This window comes from Cebidichthys violaceus, unplaced genomic scaffold, assembly GCF_023349555.1.
Source record: "Cebidichthys violaceus isolate CVI_PGR_0920_01 unplaced genomic scaffold, fCebVio1.0.p SCAF_9, whole genome shotgun sequence".
Taxonomy (NCBI): Eukaryota; Metazoa; Chordata; class Actinopteri; order Perciformes; family Stichaeidae; genus Cebidichthys; species Cebidichthys violaceus.
Window position 1 is genome coordinate 7,174,630 of NW_027176975.1, and position 18,449 is coordinate 7,193,078.

General features: G+C 42.3%; 1 protein-coding gene across 1 annotated transcript; it reads left to right on the top strand.

The window, feature by feature from the left end:
* Window positions 1-1,492: 1,492 nt before the first annotated feature.
* On the top strand, window positions 1,493-17,863 carry inpp5jb (inositol polyphosphate-5-phosphatase Jb). Its single transcript, XM_068703860.1, has 13 exons — window positions 1,493-2,047; window positions 6,813-7,369; window positions 8,902-9,009; window positions 9,283-9,391; window positions 11,889-12,005; window positions 12,752-12,927; window positions 13,100-13,211; window positions 13,563-13,672; window positions 13,878-14,085; window positions 14,423-14,560; window positions 14,678-14,761; window positions 14,842-14,946; window positions 15,098-17,863. Exons 2-13 carry the CDS (start codon window positions 6,825-6,827, stop codon window positions 15,407-15,409), a joined length of 2,124 nt encoding a protein of 707 aa, XP_068559961.1. The 5' UTR covers window positions 1,493-2,047; window positions 6,813-6,824; the 3' UTR covers window positions 15,410-17,863.
* Window positions 17,864-18,449: the final 586 nt, after the last annotated feature.

Below are 18,449 nucleotides of genomic sequence, written 5' to 3' on the forward strand. Positions count from 1 at the left end.
TACAAAGGTTTTAATGGTTATATATGAAAGTAGGCGCAGCAATTAAATCATTATTTAGACATTTTAATGTGTCGTAAATATAATAATTTCTTGGGTTATAAATAATTGGCTGTTAAACCTTTCTGAAGGAGGGTGAATCAAACTAAGCTGCTGATTTACTATATTTATTATAATTAATTAAATGTGGTGAAAAGTGCGAATGAAGGTGCAACGTATGAATGAAAATGCAGAGTATAACAAATGCTCCAAATTACAAGCTGATAGTGACTCAGTCTCGATACTGGTACCTGGGCTTTGGGTATCGGCCAATATCGAGTACCGATCCTATGCTATTGTTTAATTAATAAGCTGTATGCCTGGGATCATTGTTTTATGTGTAAGCTAACATCAGGCTTGACTTAAAGATTGCTTTCCTAAGTTTGTAAAACAAAATGTAACTATAAAAATCCATAGATATATATGTCCTGAATTGTTATTTATTAAAATGCTATTAAAATTAGCTATTTGAGTCAGTATCGCACCGACATGCGATATCAGTATTAGTATCGGTGCATCTCTAACAACAAGTTTCATCTGTAATGTTACAAATGTTTCACATTAAAAGCATGGAAATACATAATATGAATGTAAAATGAAAGAAAAAACATTATGCATGTCAATTGACTTTGGTAATTTGATTATTAATTCCATTTTCTTTTAAGGGAATTTGCATCATTAAAGTTCATCATCAGCTAAAGTGAGTCCTGCAATAATAACGATGTGGCGTCGTCTAGTAGAGGGACACTGTTGACATGTAGTTTACAGAGGATGAAGGTGCATTAGCCTATAACGCTCAAACAGAGTGCCTTAACAGACAGGACAACTGATCTGGAACAAGTTTAGAGAAAGAACTCTTTAAAAGTATGGTTTTAATAAAGTGTTGGCTTAAATCATGTCTTCATTTGATGAGGACAGGGTTCAGTGAGGGCTTAGTGAAGGCCCAAAGCAAATGATTGGGCTCCCCTGACAAGTATGTTAACAGTATAAAGCTCTACTAAGACAACATCAAGCAACTATCCTCTACCCATGACCCAACATGATGCTCTGGCTCTCAGATCTAACGGGGAGCTGCATCAAAACGTATATCCACCAACAAAAATACTCTCAGTTGGAGGGTTTCTGATAAAGTGCCAAAACAAAGGGACAATTTAAAGATGAAGCTGAGAAGCAGGTGCTTCTATTTAATTAGAAGCTCCTGCTCGGCATTAAGCCACGCACTTATCCATACATACCACTAGGGTACAGTGGGGCTTCATCATAGACTTTGACTACATAGAACGGCTATCCAAATCCACACTGTAGCTAAAAGGCAATTTGGCACGCGCCCAAACATAGGCTAGCGGCCTGTCGGTGTTACGTAAACTGATGTCGAGTCGGTGCACGAGCGTGTAAGGGAGAGAGCTCGCAAACGGAAGTCATGTTTGTGTAATTGCCTTGATATTTCCTGTCTACATGCTGTAGTTCTTTGAGCTTCATACAGCCGGACGCTCGCGGTAATCATCAACCGAACACCGTTGGCAGACACGAGCTGCTCGTTTACGGAAACGCGCACTCTCTCTCTCTCTCTCTCCCTCTCTCTCTCTCATGCAGTCCCGGACGATTTCTTTAATTTGAAGGGCACGGGAAAGGGACAGGACTCACAGGCGTGCGCGTGCTGTCGCAGCCTGTGTCTTTAAACGCAGGAGGGACATTTGTGTTTCTGAGATGTAGCCTGCCTGGCAAAGCCAGCATCGCTTTTGAAACCCACCTGTCATCTCCCCGCCTAGGAAGGAAGGAAGGAAGGAGGGAAGGCGCTGGGATGCCGATGGTTTCATCTGGGAGGCGACTGGAAGGGAAAGTTCAGCCTGTTTTCGGTTAACGATTCACTTCTTCTTGTTCTTCTTGTGATTCCTGTTAATTCACAACCTCCACCGAGGCTGCCGAGACCGACCGACCGCTACATCTGTAGAATCGGTTTACTCAAGATCCATCAGCTGTTAAAATCCTCAACACAGAAGCACCCAAACAGGTAAAGGTGATGATTGATCAGCTGCGAGCATGCGTTGTGTTTATTATGTTTATAATGTAACGGGACGCCCTTCTATTGATCACCAATGGTGGTGACAGCAGAAACACCCATACAGGGAATATTGTTGTTTACTATCGTTTCATCCTGACATCACTTGTAATTAAACTGACAGCGGATCCTCATACTATGGATGTGTCTACATGAGAGGGGATATTGACACTGTCGTTATTGATACATGTTACAGCATTTGTTTGCAACGGAAAACCATGGTAATTAAGAATAAACCAATCACAATTCTCCCATTTTCAATGCTAGAGATCATGCTGATGAATCATAATCAGGCAGTCAGACATCATAAGACTTTGATATTTTCCTCCCTCATCTCTGGCACATATATACACACACAAATGCATGTACACACAGGCACCATGTGTCTGAGTTCATATTTGATGGCAAAAACACTGAATTAAAATGACCTTCATCCTTTTTTTTTCAGCCAGACAAAAATTGTCCTTGAAGCTGGAGTGTAATTAGGCCGAGACATCAGTCATTTCTGTGTCATTATGTAAATATGTATATCTACCTGCCATTGGCCTAATACCAGTGTCCGCTTCCCTGAAAGTGTGCAATGAAGAACTTGAGTTCTATTGTTTACATAACAGACTATAATAAATATCACATCCTGTCAAAAAACTTTCTCTTGGTTATCAGGAATATTTACATATTTTATGTCAGAAGCTGAATCTCATTGTATAAGTTTTTCATTATGTTCTACTAAAATGGTGTTCTCTTACAGTGCCACACATGCCAGTGCTTGGTAGTATTCAGATTGCAGTTACATGCAACAGTGTAATGTTATGCGATTGATGCACTGAGGGAGGATTCAGCTGCAGTCATAATAACCTGTATAGCCACATTGGATTCCTAAAACGCTCCATTAGATTTTAGTCCAAATTCGTTGATTATAACTCACCGAACAAGTTTTCTCAGTAGTTACTGGAACAGCAACTATACTGCACTGTGAAGCTGCTGTTGCAACATTTTGCATGTATTTTATTCTTATTGTCGGGTGACGTGGCTAAGTGGAGAGCAGGGCTGTCTTTCGGTCAGAGGTTCGATCCCCGGCTCATGCTCCACTAGTCTCATGTCAATGTGTCCTTGAGCAAGACACTTAACCCCAAATATTGCTCCCGTAGCTGTGCCTACGGTATATAGATAGATACTGAATTGTAAGTCGCTTTGGATAAAAGCGTCTGCTAAATGACTGTAATTTAATGTATTGAAAAAAACCCGTTTTTTTTAAATACATTACATGTATGCACATGCAGATGTTATTACACATAGCCAGTTCAAGCTCGGTGGATTTATTTTTATCGTCCCTAATGACTTTTTGTCGTTGCATTTGATTGCATAGCCAGAATCATTCACAGACAGATTATGTCGGACTGAATAGAAATCTTTACCCCAATTACTCCACATTGTCCAATGTATGCGTGACAATTATTTGGTGAACCAGATGCTGCTTTTGAGTCAGATAACAACATGGTGATTATTTTCCTCTACAGAGGGCATTTTAAGCAGAATGAAGCCCATGTGAATGTTTCCATTTGGCTGGTTACTATAATTGTTAAATGACAGAAACTGAAATGGCAATTTATAATATAATTTTGCAGTGCAGACATGAAACTCTATGTTGTCAGCACATGTCTTCAGTGTTGGACTGTAAGCAGAACAATGTTGACATCTTACAGTCTTGGCTGTGACCTGATCAGAAAGATGAGGCCCCCTGGATACAGGGGAGTGAATCTTTGTGGCACTAGGACCCAGAGGAGCCATTTACAGCTGTGGCAGCAGCTGCCGGAGTCATTTCTGTCCGGGTCATCATTGGTGTCCCTGTCACAGGGGCATATGGCCCTGGAGGCCCTGAACACCAACACGCTGCCTGGCTGTAATATAAACACAAAATGTGATCAGTGTTATGGTTAGAATCATTGTAGTGCAGCCATGCAGAGCAGGGGATTTAAGATAATAGATGATTCAGTGTAGAGGATATGACTCCCTTTACATTAACCCTCTAAATAGAAAGAAATGTGGCCATTCAGCAGATAAATAATCCCATCAAGAAGGCTGGCTAGAGCCTGTTGTTTTGGTTACACTGCATCCTTCCTGTTTCTCTCAGCTCTCACCCCCCCCCCCCCCCCCCCCCAGGAGGGCGCATGTAAACACCATGACACATTTGTTACAATCAAATCATTCCACTCGCTCCTCGGTGATCGTGAGTGGAATAAGTGGTGTCTGTCGTCACTGTTCCCGGAAAGCCAAATATTTGGAAGAAAATGTTTAAAATGTTGTGTTCGAAAGAAAAACTGCATTGTAGCTCTGAATGTGCTATTTCCACATTAATCAGTGTTCATATCTCACGATTTAGTAATTATGACCTCCACAATCTCATACTGGACCTCCCCATTCCCAGCTATCTTTCCTCGTACATGGTTTGAACATGTTCTCGGCCTCCAGTTGTTTTCCCATGTTCCCGAGCATTTTACCGCTGATTAGGATCAACGTCCAGTTGTTATGGCGGACTGTGGTGCCTTGACGTCATCGATAGTGACTGTGAGGTGGTCGGCTGAAGGAAACAATGCAGAGAATGTTGCTGGAGGAGCACAAGTGTCACCTCAGAGCACAGGGGGGAGTAGAAGGGGAAAGGAGTGAAACGATTTTAGGTCAGGAATAGTGCAAGTGCTCGGCTTGATGTGAAAGGAAAAATATAGGATGGGGAAAAAACAAATTGGTGGGTTGAGCTATTTCAATGCCCATGCAGTGAAGGTGGGTAAGATGGAACAACAGAGTCGGGGAGAAGATGGGGAGAGAGAAAGGATTAGAGAAATGGGACGATAAGAGAGAGAGAGAGAGGGGGGGGGGGGGGGGGGGGATTAAAGCTTGGAAAAATAGACGGTGCCAGAGGGAAGTGTGAGAGGATCAATTTGGAGACATTCTGCAAAGAGACACGGTGTTGTCACTGAATGGGCTGTCTCGCTCTGCTCTCCCTCCCGCTTCCCTCGGCTCGTTTTGCACCCACCCACTCCCACGTGTGCCCTGCCACCCTCCTCCACACTCCCCCCACTAAATGCCATACATGGACCATAGGAATACATTATGCCCAGCCAGGCACCCGGTTATTGGTGGACTGAAAGGCCGGCGTGTTTCTGGGCACATGTGGAGTACAGAGGCCTCCGTCCCTTCAAGGTCATGTGAATAATTATGAGCGGGCTCTGTTGTTTCTTCATCCCCAAACAGAAAACCCTGTCTCTCTATTGACTGAAAATATGCCCCTGATGTAGAGGACATCATTTCAACCATGCAGAGAATATAATAGGCTAATGCCTGCCATGATTTGGCTGTGCGCCACCCGATAACGAAAGATTAGGTGTCCTCTCACCCTCATGAAAGACTGAGACATTTTATGGTCCCTTCTCACGTGTTTCTATTATCACGGACTGATGGATCTGGGTCGGGCTGCCACAGTTTTGTGCCCAAATCAGCTCTTCTAAGGAACAGACATGTCCACAAGGACATGTCCCCATCTACTGTACGTGGCAGTTTCTGTGTTTTAGGGATTCAACATCCGAGCAATCCTTGCTTGTTTTTCATTTTTGTTTCATCTTTGGTGATGAACAATGTATGGATTACAGTCTCCCTATAATATTTTTTCCTTAGATTTTCCATGATTTAAAAAAAAATAATTTCCCATAGAAATACTTTAAGTGACACTCCTATGTCTTCAGCCAGCCATGTTGGATATCATCATAATTACTCAGTTATTTATCATTTTTTCGTCAATTCATTGAAGCAGTTGCCTCTGATGAAAATTGCTTCACGTGTTCTGTATTTAAATCAGACATTTTAAAGCTTTTGTAAAACTGGGTGTACAGAAGCTTAACTTGCTATTGTGTCCCCTCAATTGGCAGTAGAGAAAAGCAATGCAGCCATTTATTCTGGCAATACTTGGATGGATTGTTACTTGAATAAATGGGTTTAAATTCCTCCTTTATTTCTGCCCCCCTCTGCTCTCTGTGTCTGTGTGATCTCTCTGCACCTCCCTCTCCCTCTATTGTTGTTTATTTCTTGCCGTTTTTTTTGTTTTTGCGGTTCTGGACCGTGCAGCAGCTCCTCATGTTAGTGTGTGGCAGGTGCTCTGAGCTGATATGAACTGACTGAGCATCTCCCTGGTTACTAAAGGACTGGCAGGCGGCTTAGGCACAAGTAGAGAGGATGATAAACTGTGTCCAGGCTTGCTTTTCTCCAAATCTCCCAACCTAAAGCTCTAAGAGGTTAGGACAGTAGGAGAATACGTCTCTCCTTGTCTCTTCCTTGTCTCTTCCTAATCCTCTCTAGTTGTTTTTTTGTATTTTGGTCTTTCAGATGTCTTCTTCTATCTGTATATTCGGCTGCATTCATTCGTTGTCAAGGCCATGAGAAGGCAGGTAATTGAAAAGCCGCCATGGTTGGAGCTTGAATGACTCACTCGGTTGCCCTGCTGGGTCAGAAAGGTCTCATGACAGTCCTGCACTCATCAGCTGAAAGTCACAGAGACTTTCGTCCTGTTCCTTAGAGATGAATCCCTCCATATGATTGTGATGCTAAATGAGAATGTTATCTTTAGGGTCAGTTGTGTATTGATGTTCTGAATGAGTTAAATCCCTAAAATGCTAATATAATGTGCATCTTGCAAGTGGAAACATTCCCATTGTTTTCTTTGCTTCAGACATCTTAAGAAATGGACCAAAATACTCCGATCCAAAGCCAGATGCAAGAAGACAACCCAAAGGGAGCAGCAGAAGCTTTAACAATAACTCCAGCTGCAGCATCAGATACTGCGGCTCCAGACACACATTCCACTGCCAACCAGCCTGCAGCTCATGCCAGGCCTCGACGGCCACAGAGAAGTGCCAGAGTAGAGGGCTCCGTAGACATCTCTGAGCCCAAAGCTGAGCCCAAAGCTGAGCCTAAAGCTGAGCCTAAAGCTGAGCCCAAAGTTGAACCCACTCCAGTGGCGAACCAGGAGGAGTGCACTCCTGATGGCGCTGTGGCAAGTCGCCCCAAACCCTCTCGCCCTGCAACATTCAAACCTTTAGGAGAACTCACCGGGCCCAGCCCTAAGGTCGGTCCTAAAGGACCGGGCCACCACCCGATTAGGGCTGCGTCAGTCCCCCACCCACCTGCCAGCAGGCCTGTGGCTCCTCACCTGAACCCTCATGCACAGAGAGCCCTCTCTGTAGCAGGTACAGCTGACACCCAGGCCCAGACTGTGGAAGACTTCAGGTAAGTTCCCTCATCAGTGTTTGTTCTAACATTCATGTCTCAACATGTCTTAACATCGCCTTTCGATCCCAGACAGCTGAGTAAAATAAGCCTGGCACACATACAATGTATTTGTACACTGTCAGTTGACACTGCAAGGCTACATGATTACAGTGAATACGTAAATTGTGGGGATTTCTGCTTAATACTACTACCATCATTATTTAACACTGTTGTTTGTTTCTGTGTCAGGAAAAATGTACTTTCTCAACTTTTTTATTTTTATTTTAAGTCTAAAAGAATTATCTTTTAATAATATCAATATCCCATTTTTTCAGGATTGATGGGATGCATTTAGTGTATTTCTAAATTACATAATATGACCAATTTTAGGGACTATAACATTTTGATGTTAATCTTCAAAAGTGTGTATCTGGAACCACTTCCTGGTTAATAGGTAGGGAATCACTGCAGAGTAAACTGGATTTCTGGAATGGATTAGGTTGCTAAATTACCAAGAACATTTTTTCACAGAAGTGTCGTAACAGAAAACAAAGCCTCAGATGATAATGAATTAATGATTTAATGTCATGAAATGTTTATCAACAAGAAAACTTACAAACCTAAATAAAATGTATGCAGTTATATCAGCTACAGCATGCTGGCACTGTGAGAAGGGTCTTCTGGAAGTGGAAGTTCAATGATAACACTGCCGGCATAGTGAGCTCACTGCTTTTTATAGAACATTTTTGAAATTGTCTTTGGTACTCTGGAAGAACTGTGACATTGGCCCCTAAATGTCCTATATCCTGTGTCACTACCATTGGCCAGTAAACAGAAAAGAGCTCCATGCTCATCCACTTGTTTAATTTGGGGAAATATTAAATACTGCATTAAAAATATAGATCCTTAAACACGTGTAACATGCACAGTAGGAGGATTGGGATGTAGAGAATTTCAGTCGATCTATTTTCTAAACTGCTTTCCCTCATAAGGATTGTGTACCAACTGGATGAGAGGCAACATTTGATTTTCTTATTTATCTTACTTGCATGTCTTCAGACTGGCTCCGAGTTTGCTTGGCAGAGTCTTTTTTTTAGGTGACATTACATTGCATGAATTAACAACATAGGAGGTGCTTATACAATTCCTTATACAACCTTTAGTTTGCACCAGTACTGTCTGGTAATTAATTCATGGTGTTAATTTATCTAATGGAAACAGTAGCTGCTGGAAATCAACACTGTCTTTTCCTTAGATTTGGGTGGTCAAAGAACACAGAGAAGACATTTTGGGCCATAAATCAATCATTCATATGCTAATTATGACAATTTCACATAAATATCTTATCTGGTAAAATATTGAAGCGATGGCATTTTGGACAAAGTTGCAATGTAAACTGCAACCTGACTGGTTGGTGGAGGCATACAACTGTGAGGCGGTTATTCTAGTTGTTAATACAAGGGTTCTGCTGTCTCATTCAGAGTCTTTAGGTTGTGATCGTGAGGTCTGTCGGTGATGAGAGTTTACAACCTAACACCCTTTTCCAACAGGCTGCACGTCATCACTTGGAACGTGGGTTCGGCCACGCCACCTGATGACATCACTGCCTTGCTGGGGCTGAATGTGGGTGATGGAAACACTGACATGTACATTATCGGGTGAGTGTTTTGTGGCGCATGCAGTGTCCTCCACATGAAAGCTGAAGTGTCCATTTATGCCCACTTATCCCACGTCAACACTTTAAACATGGTCACTAATGAGCAGTCAGGCTCAGTTCTGAACCACAGGGATGTCTCTCTCCTTATGGCTATGATTTTCTTCCATTTATGAATCCACCATTACATTATTACAAAGTTCTCCCTGATCAGCTCCTCTTACATCTCTGTCGGATGTTGACCCCTGTGTGTTGTTGTGTGTCCTTTTTCTTCAAGGCTGCAGGAAGTGAACTCTATGATTAACAAAAGGCTGAAAGATGTCCTCTTCACAGACCAGTGGAGCGAGGTCTGCATGGAGAGACTCAGCCCCTTTGGTTATGTGCTGGTCAGTAATGGCTTTTATTATCAACACATATGCACTCTCTCAAACTAAAATGCTAAACAGCTTACATTCATACGCATTACGTTATCGCTGATGAGATCTCTGCTTCTCCGCTGTAGCATCGGCGCGTTTTGTTCCCTGAGCAACGGATGGGGTGATAATTTATAACAGGCGTGTAATGTCAGCTCCCTTCTGTGTGCCTTTATGACTGCATACCTACCTCTTTTTCTGTGTCTTACCGTTTCACAGTGGCCACTGTGGGAAGGTAGCACACTAAGAAATGCACATATTGAATAGAATTTATCAAATACTTCCCAATATGTACTGCATAGATAAGACATTAAAAGCTGGGAAAGCAGGAAGTTGAAACAGTCATACAGAAACCATCAAAACTGTTTATTTTCTCACCAACTGTCTGGTGTGTTGGTACATACGGCAGCTGAGGTTGGTGTTCGTCTGGCTGCATCTGAAACGATACTTGGCTCTGTTGGCATGGTGAGCCAGAGAGTGTGAATCAGCTGTCGAGCTGAAAGAGCTATACAAATGTCTCCCAGGACGCAGTTTTATTTTTGGATCACGTCGATGTCAGTGTTGATGGGCCTCTGACAGGGAGACTGACGCTGTCCCCCAGTTATGTCATGGTCTGCTACGTTAGCCCTCGCTAAAATCATTTCCATGTGACCTTTTCGTGTATTTCATGTGGATATTAATGCTGTGAACAGATTAAGGGGATGTGTTAGTTGGAGTTTGAAGTAGAGGTAGATGGAGGTGTCAGTAGGAATCTGTCTAGTCACGACATGGTGGACAGACGCGCTGTAACGAGACACCCCATCGGTCCTGTCTGCTCTGAGATAGTCGGCTCACCAAGACTCATTGTCAGGTTCAAACTGTGACTGCTGCCAGCACAAGAAAGATGACTGCTGTTCACTGCAGAATCACAGAGCCAACAAGACAATTTTTTTTTTCTGGCTATTCACCACACGGTTGTTGATTGTCACCATAATTTATGTTTAAGTGAGCTACAATTAAATGCACAAATTAGCAAAGACATTTATTTTTCTGGCCCTTATCTCTAAGGGCTTTGCAGCACGACTTTTTGTATGCAGTGGGGATTTATTGTATTATATTGTAGTAAATAGATTTATTGCATGTAGGTTTAATGTTTAGGTTAGATTGCATTTTATAGATTTGTAGGCACTGGAATAACAAGGACCTAACTTTAAAAAAAATAAAAATAAAAAGTTAAGGAATTACGGTGTCATTTGAATACTAATTTGCTACGCAATGTCAATAAATCAATCAAACTTTACATTTCTTCAGAAAGCCAGCAAATGATGTCTAATGTGCATGTTGTGTATTGAACGGTGGAGGAAGATGTTGATGTTTCTGTGGTCGTCATTATTCTTCCAAATTCCCAGACTTCACACTTCACAGCTCAGTTCTTAAGTCACGTGTGTGCTGTTCAATGTCGATCATACACCGCTGCACACATGCACTCACTGCACCCTTCAGGAGCTCTCCCAATGTTCACTGATGTTGATAAGAAATGCTTTTCCCCCACAATACATTCAGGCAAAGGTGTACTCTTTCAGACTTTTCCCACAGAAACACACACTCATTGACTGCGTCCACACACGTACCACACATAAAGTTGGTCCACTTTACGGGTCAGTAGAATCCATTATGCAACAAAGTAGTTCAAATAGCTGGTTAGTATACAAGCGAGCGGGTCTTGAGTCACGTGCAAAGATGTGTGCCTCCATTGCTGGCTGCAGGGCATTTCAGGCGGGGTGTGATCATGCTTCTTCCGCCTGCAGTTGGGGGTTGGGATGTGTGGAGCACTGGAGAAAGGGAGGGAGAGAGAGAGATGAACATAAATATCGGTTGAGGGGCTCGACATAGCATGCAGATAGCTCATCTTGTTCCACAACGCATGCATCATATTTTCTGCCCTTCTTGCACAGCACAAAAATATGTGCACTTCTTTGAAATTAATGTCAAAATCTGCACATCATTATGTAGCAGAACAAGCAGCAAGTGCTTTTGAGATGATGGTGGAGGGCTCGGGGAAAGGAAAGGTTTGGCCATCAAGTGCCTACAGCGTGTACATCACGTTCCCTCCACAAAGTGGTTCGTTGCCACAGCGAGGGCAGACCACAAGCTATGGCCTCCTTAATGTGCAGCGCTTCATGTAAAGTAGAGGGAGAGCGCTGGGCCGCTGGCTCCTGCAGGGCGAAATGTAAATGCAAGGAGGCAGAAAGAGGAGGGGGAGAGAAAGTGAAGCGGAGCAGCATAAATGGACACACAGCAAAGCCGGACGCAGCTCAGAGAATTTGTTTATTGAAATTTTAGTGCACGTTATAAAGATTTTTATACAGTTACCCTGAACTGTATTGCTGCTCTCTTTTCAGAATTAAGCAAAGTGCCTCCTAATATCTCACCTGTTATCTTATTTCGTTTTTCATGTCTGTCTGTACTTGTCCTCTTGTCTGTCCCTCAGGTGACCTCACAGCGGATGCAGGGGTTGCTGCTGCTGGTCTTTGCCAAGTACTTCCATCTGCCCTTCCTCCGCGGAGTCCAGACTGAGACCACCCGCACTGGCCTGGGGGGTTACTGGGTGAGACAGCTACTGACACCATTGTGGGATCAGCACTGTATTATGGACATTTCACACATGGAAGCTCAGCGGCACATGGGACGACATCTCCGTGGGAGTGACTAGGTTTAAGTTTGCATCCCTGTCGCTGATACCCTGATAGAGATCTGAGAGACACTAGCTTTCCACTACAGTGTCTACACACTTCTATGGTTCGGTTTGTAAACGACGCAGGTTGTTTGCTTTTATCCAGTCTTGTTATTTGATAGTCAAATGGTGTTCCATCCAGTTTTATGAAAATAAAGACCAGGTAAAATCATGGGGTGATAATTTAGTTTAGACAGAACAAAGATCCTGTTCACTGAAAAATGATGTAGCACTCAGTTTGAAGTGAAACCCTCTCTGTATGAATTCAGGCATCAGCACATTTTACACTGAAACATCTTTTGTGTTTTAGTGGGTCAGAGCAGTTGGGAGAACAGCGGGAAGATATCCGCAGACTCATCCTGTCCCCCCACTGTGCACTTTACTGTACTTCATTAAATATTGATGACTGTCTTCACTGGTCCTTAATGAGTAAACGTCCTGTGTGTCTGTGGCACAGACACGCACACCGCTCAATACAGTGAAAACACTCAAAGACCAATCACTGACTTTAGATGCTTTTCCATCACTGACCGTAGTAATTTAATTTTGAGAAATGAAACAATGTTGATTACCTTCTCTTAAATATTATTTGTTCTCCCTTGTGCTTGTCGTTATTACAGGGAAATAAAGGTGGCGTGAGCGCCCGCATGTCAGCGTTCGGCCACACTATCTGCTTCCTCAACTGCCACCTGCCGGCTCACATGGAAAACTCTGGGCAGCGCATGGAGGACTTTGAGAGCATCCTGCAGCAGCAGCAGTTTGAGGGCCAGACTGCCACTGGTGTTCTTGACCATGAGTAAGTCAGCACAACCTTCACACTCTAATATATCTGTGAAAAACAATCCCAGACTTGTTTTCCCCATATTCATGTTTTCTGATGGAAATGGTGTTGCAATCAGCATTGCAAAAGTACGTATGTACTTGCACTTGTTTGAATTTGTGAAATTACTTCCTCTTTTTTTTCACAGTGTGGTGTTCTGGTTTGGAGATCTCAATTTCCGCATTGATGACCTGGATATGCAAGTGGTGAAATCAGCCATCGATAACAACAAGTTTCCAATGCTGTGGGAAAAGGATCAGGTAAAAGATAAAGGCTCTCTAATGTACTGTTTACAAGACAGAGAGAAGACTGTGAAATGTAACTCCTCTGCATGTGTCCTTCTGAAAAGCAACTTGCCCCTTAGCTCCTCCGTATTCAGAGCATCAGGTGAACTTTTGATTGAGTTTTTGATTTAGTAAAGAATAAGGGTTTTCTATACATTGAAATATTTTCCCCCAAAAAATTTTACATTTAGATCCGACTTCCTCTGATGACATTTTACAAGCTGAAACGAGGAAGTCAGAAAATACGTCTGGTTGGCTATGCACTGTGTATGTGATGCCACTAGAGGGCGCGAGAGAAACACATCTTCTTCTTCTTCATTGTTGCAGCTCAATATGGCCAAAGACAGTGAGACAGTGTTGGAGGGTTTCCAAGAGGGGCCGCTGAAATTTCCTCCCACCTACAAGTTTGATGTTGGGACAGATACATATGACACAAGGTTGGTGTTGCCAGCGGTGCTGTTATGATTTGTAGGCCACTGACCAGATATCACAGAGCCTAGCTCAATAATACTTCTACTGCCTTTTCTGAAAGGTCCTCACTAGCCCAGGGGAGCATGAAAGTGCCTCCTTTTTCCTCCATGTACTGATTTTAAAGTTGTTTTTTTGTCGCGCTCCATCACTCTCTTTCTGTCCTCCACCCAGTGGGAAGAAGCGTAAACCAGCTTGGACCGACCGGATCCTGTGGCGCCTGAGAGCCACTGCTACTGCCGGCGCTGCTCTCAGCGCAGGGAAGCGGGGCTCCAACTCGGGGCTGACCAGTGGGACCAAAGTGACACAACACTACTACCGAAGTCACATGGAGTACACCGTCAGTGACCACAAACCAGTCTCCTCCATCTTTACCCTGCAGGTGAGACTTTGTAAAGGTGACTTAAGGCTGGCATCTTTTTAATTCAATACTTGTGCTAATACAATGATAAAATGCTTTTCCAAAGTAATAACAAAAACAATACTACTTTCTACTTTCAGTATCTTATTTTGAGAATCAAACAATGTTTAACGTTGCTGAAACTCAAACTGCTGTACAACTTTAAATCGGGGACACATCAGCTCTGCTGCTGTTGATGACTGATGTCAGTCTTAGTACTGACATGTTATAGTCAACCCTCTTTATCATTTAGGTTTATATTAGGGACGTTGCAGTGATTTTGCACCGTACAAATGTTTATGGTAAATGCTCTTTTTAGTTCCCGTACAAATTGGACGTTCCCCTGGTCACAATCATAGTGGAGGATGAGTGGAATAGTATTGCTGATGCCATAGCAAAATTCCGACTGGTGCCCAACTACCCACGCAGCTCCTGGGACTGGATCGGACTGTACAAGGTAAACAGTCTTACCTCTACCGGCCAAATAAAATGTTACGTCTGAAGAATCCACGTCAGCAACTCATCAGGAGCATTATAATAAATATTTCTGTGCGTTACCAATTTGCCACCCTAGGTGGGTTTCAAGCACCATAAGGACTATGTGGGATACGTGTGGGCCAAGCAAGAGGAAGCTGACTTTACTCGACAAGACCATCAGGTAATCTGGTTGCGTGCTGAATTCTCCTCAGAGATCATTTTCTTTCACATTTAATAGATGTCTGACTAACTGTTTTCCAGGTAACCTTTACTGAGGAGGAATTGCCCAAAGGCTCAGGGGACTTTATCTTGGGTTACTATAGCAACAACATGAGCACCATTGTGGGTGTAACGGAGCCATTTCAGGTAATCATGGCACTCTGGCACTGCTTTCTTGAGGCTGAATTGAGACATTACATCTGTGGTATGCTGGTGTTCCCTATCTGCATCTTAAGGCTTTGACCAACCTTTCTATGCCCTAAATCCCACTCTTATCACCTTTTTAATCTGTCTTCAGATCCAACTTCCCACTTCAGGTCTTGATGCCAGTTCTTCTGACAGCTCTGACTTCAGCTCAGAGGACGACGGCACTGTTGTCCTCATGAAGACGAGGTCCCGCAGTCCCAGTCCACGCAAAGCCAAGCACCGCAGCCATCGCAGCCACACCCGCAGCCGCTCTGGCAGCCCCGCACAGGCCAAAATGAAAGCGCCCGACGTCACCACCACAACAGCTGAGAGTGAGTCCACGGGACGTCCAGCAGAGGACAGCAGCGGCCAGGTGTCCGCTCCTGAGGCAAAAGAAAAAGACACAGAGGGTTCGGGGGTGTGATACACAATCTAGTCCTGCTGTTGTCACAGGTCACATAGCCAACTGTTGTGTCTTTTATCAAATACATCCATTACACTGTATGTTTTCTGTGATGAAAATATACAGTTTCTGATGCCATCCTTTTCAGGAAAAGCCATCTGGTTTGTCCAGAGGGCTTACTTTGCCTTGAGTTGTTCTATTGAGCTGTGCACATTGTATATTTTTTATTTGTAAACCTTTCACTCTGTCCTGTGTTTCTTCTACCTTTGTCCGTTCTCAGGTGTGGACAGTACAGGGAGCTGACACCTTGCATTAGGAAATACTCAAGGATGCTATGGTCATGTAGAATAAAAGAGTGGTCACTTAATACTCTTTAGAAACCATCTTCCCCATATTCCGACAGTGATTTGATACTCTGCACTGTCGTAGCAGTCATGTCAGCAGACTGCACACCAACGACAGTAAACACTTTTGAGTATGACATACTTGACACAAACATTTCTCGCAAATCGTTTGCTTTAGCTGTGAAACATGTATTGCTCTGACTAAGAGGACCATAGAGACATAGTGGAAAAAGCATTTTATTCCAAAACATTCTACATAAGCATCACCAGCTCTGTCAACAATCACTTATTTTATTTAGCTTCTGCAAATCTGCAAATGGAGATAGCCATGCAATTTGACTTGGCGACATGGGTCTACTATTGTGGATATTCCCTGCTTTGGAAATTTAACATGCTTTCCACAGCAACATGATGCATTACAGGCAGGGAGCATTTCAAATGATCCACCGATTAAGACTAATGACCCTCCAGGGTGCATGAAAAAACAGAGCAGAACCAAAGTGGGTGGAGACGGGTTCAGGGGGCTCGGCCACCAGTTAAGTTACCTTTTGAAATAATGTACTCAGAAAATGAGAAAAATCACATCTTATTCGTTTTTACTCCATTACTCCAAGTATTAAAATTAAAATAACATTTTGTGTGTGATGATTTCAACACAGAAGCAAGTAAAACGCTGATAATCAATCTGGATATCTCTGACAAATGTGAGCAGGAGCTCTACTATGTAGAGCTACTGTGGGGCTTTGCATTGTATGATACAAAGCTCCACTGTCGTGAAATATCACAATGCCAATGTGATATTTCAAATACATGAAATGGTCCTATCTAATGTTTCATTTTTTTGTATGAATTTGACTTTTGCTTTCTTTCTTTTTTAAGTTCACTGTTCCGGTTACTTGTTTTGTGTTTTCTTTTGCTCAGATCCTTCCTATCTGATCCTAGTGGTTAGCTGACCCTGACAATAGTCACAGTAGTCATGTTGCATTGTTACCGTGTGACCTCAGATGCACCATTTTAGACACGTTGTACTTTTGGGCTGTTAGCGTAGGACAGTGTATACTGTTGTAGCTGTACGTGTGTATGTCTTTAATCACTTTTTGTGTGTATGTGTTTTTATGGACGTGTGTTTTTGATGGTGGAAGGTGTGTGTGTGTGTGTGTGTGTGTGTGTGGGGGGGGGGGGGGTTAGCTGTGTCAGAGAATGTGTGTGACTGTGTTTGCATGGACATACTGTACATTCCGGTACTGTGATTTTTGTGCCGTAAAGTGCTGTTTTTGACTCCTTTTTGTTATAATAGTGGATGTGAAAATTGTTAGAAAAACTGGGTAAGAATAGTATAAAAATGTAACTGTTAGTGTTAAGTGAAGAATATGCAGGACAGTTATGCTTGCATTAATCTGAAATTATTCTAAACATTTCATGGTGCATTCTTGTATGTCTTGTCTTCGAAATGAAAAACCTAATGGACCTTTGTTTAGAGTAATATATTTAAAAGAAGATTAAGATTGAATGACTTGGTCCTGCTTTAGGTAATTTAGATAAGTATGGTCAGTTCTGCTGTCATGACCAGTTCTATTGTTCTATAAGATCAGATCTATTGTGAAATGTAAATGAAAAAAAGCTCTGTCTCCAGAATGTTATTGTTTTGTAATTATGTGGCTAAAATAGAAGAAATATGTATGTAAAGGCCAAATATTAAGTGTGGTAGAAAACACAAAGTAGGAGACAATCTATGCCACAAAGATGATTTTACTTAAATTATGTATTTATTTTCTTATTTAATTGTGAAATGAGCCTGAATTCTGCTGGCCAGTGAGGGAGCATTATGTCAATGGATATTACAGAATATAGATGATTATTTTCTTGTTCTATAAGGAACTATGAAGAGAGAGTCTGATTTCTCCAGTTTCCATTTTAGTAAATCCAGATCAAATGTTGCTTTAATTGTCGGAAGTGTAGATTGTTCAGTCTACAGGTCTTTGTATAATTGTGAATGAAATTGACTAAAAAAATATAGCAAGCCTGTGCGATATTGTGAGATTCTGTAAAACCATCTGATCAGTAAGCTGATGAGGGGTTTTTTAGGAGTGGAACACTGTCCAAAGAAAAAAATATACTCCCCTTCAAATTGTGCTGTCTGTGTGTTTCCTGAGTCGCTTCATATTTATTGTCATTGGCTGAAAAAATGTTGATTACAGTGTAATCTATTGTTCCTTCTTTTTTTATATATCAGAATAAGTGAAAACGTGACAGACTGAAGAGTTCAGTATTTATTTTTTTCTTGCTGAAAGGTGTAAGAGAATGAGAGAGCGCTAAAGTAACAGTGACTGAGTTTGAGTTGAAAAAATATGAAGCACTTCCCTGAGAGAATGCAGTCTGCGCTGCTAAAACCTTTGCATGAAGAAGTGCAAGTAGCAGTTCCATGATGAATGTAAAAGTCTTTAATACAACAGCAGTACTGCAAATGCATTATCTTCAATTATGTAAAAGAAATGTGATTTATTATTGGATACAGTGGATGTTGCTTGCTATTTTACACTTTCTATATAAATGTGGACAAGAGACACAAACACATCCTGCAGAAGGCAACAGCAGGTGCATCTTGCATCATGCTTTTGCCCTCTGAAAAGAAAGTGTCCACCCTGCAAATTCATGGTGACAAATGACTGTACCGCTCTGATGCAACACTGGTCAGAGATTGAGTTACTTGGTTTAGT

Bases quoted from the DNA above. Each gene is read 5' to 3' on its own strand.
- inpp5jb (XM_068703860.1), top strand. From the start codon at position 6,825: ATGGACCAAAATACTCCGATCCAAAGCCAGATGCAAGAAGACAACCCA. The intron at 7,370-8,901 runs GTAAGTTCCCTC...CTTTTCCAACAG, and splicing joins CAGACTGTGGAAGACTTCAG to GCTGCACGTCATCACTTGGA. The intron at 14,086-14,422 runs GTGAGACTTTGT...TGCTCTTTTTAG, and splicing joins CCTCCATCTTTACCCTGCAG to TTCCCGTACAAATTGGACGT.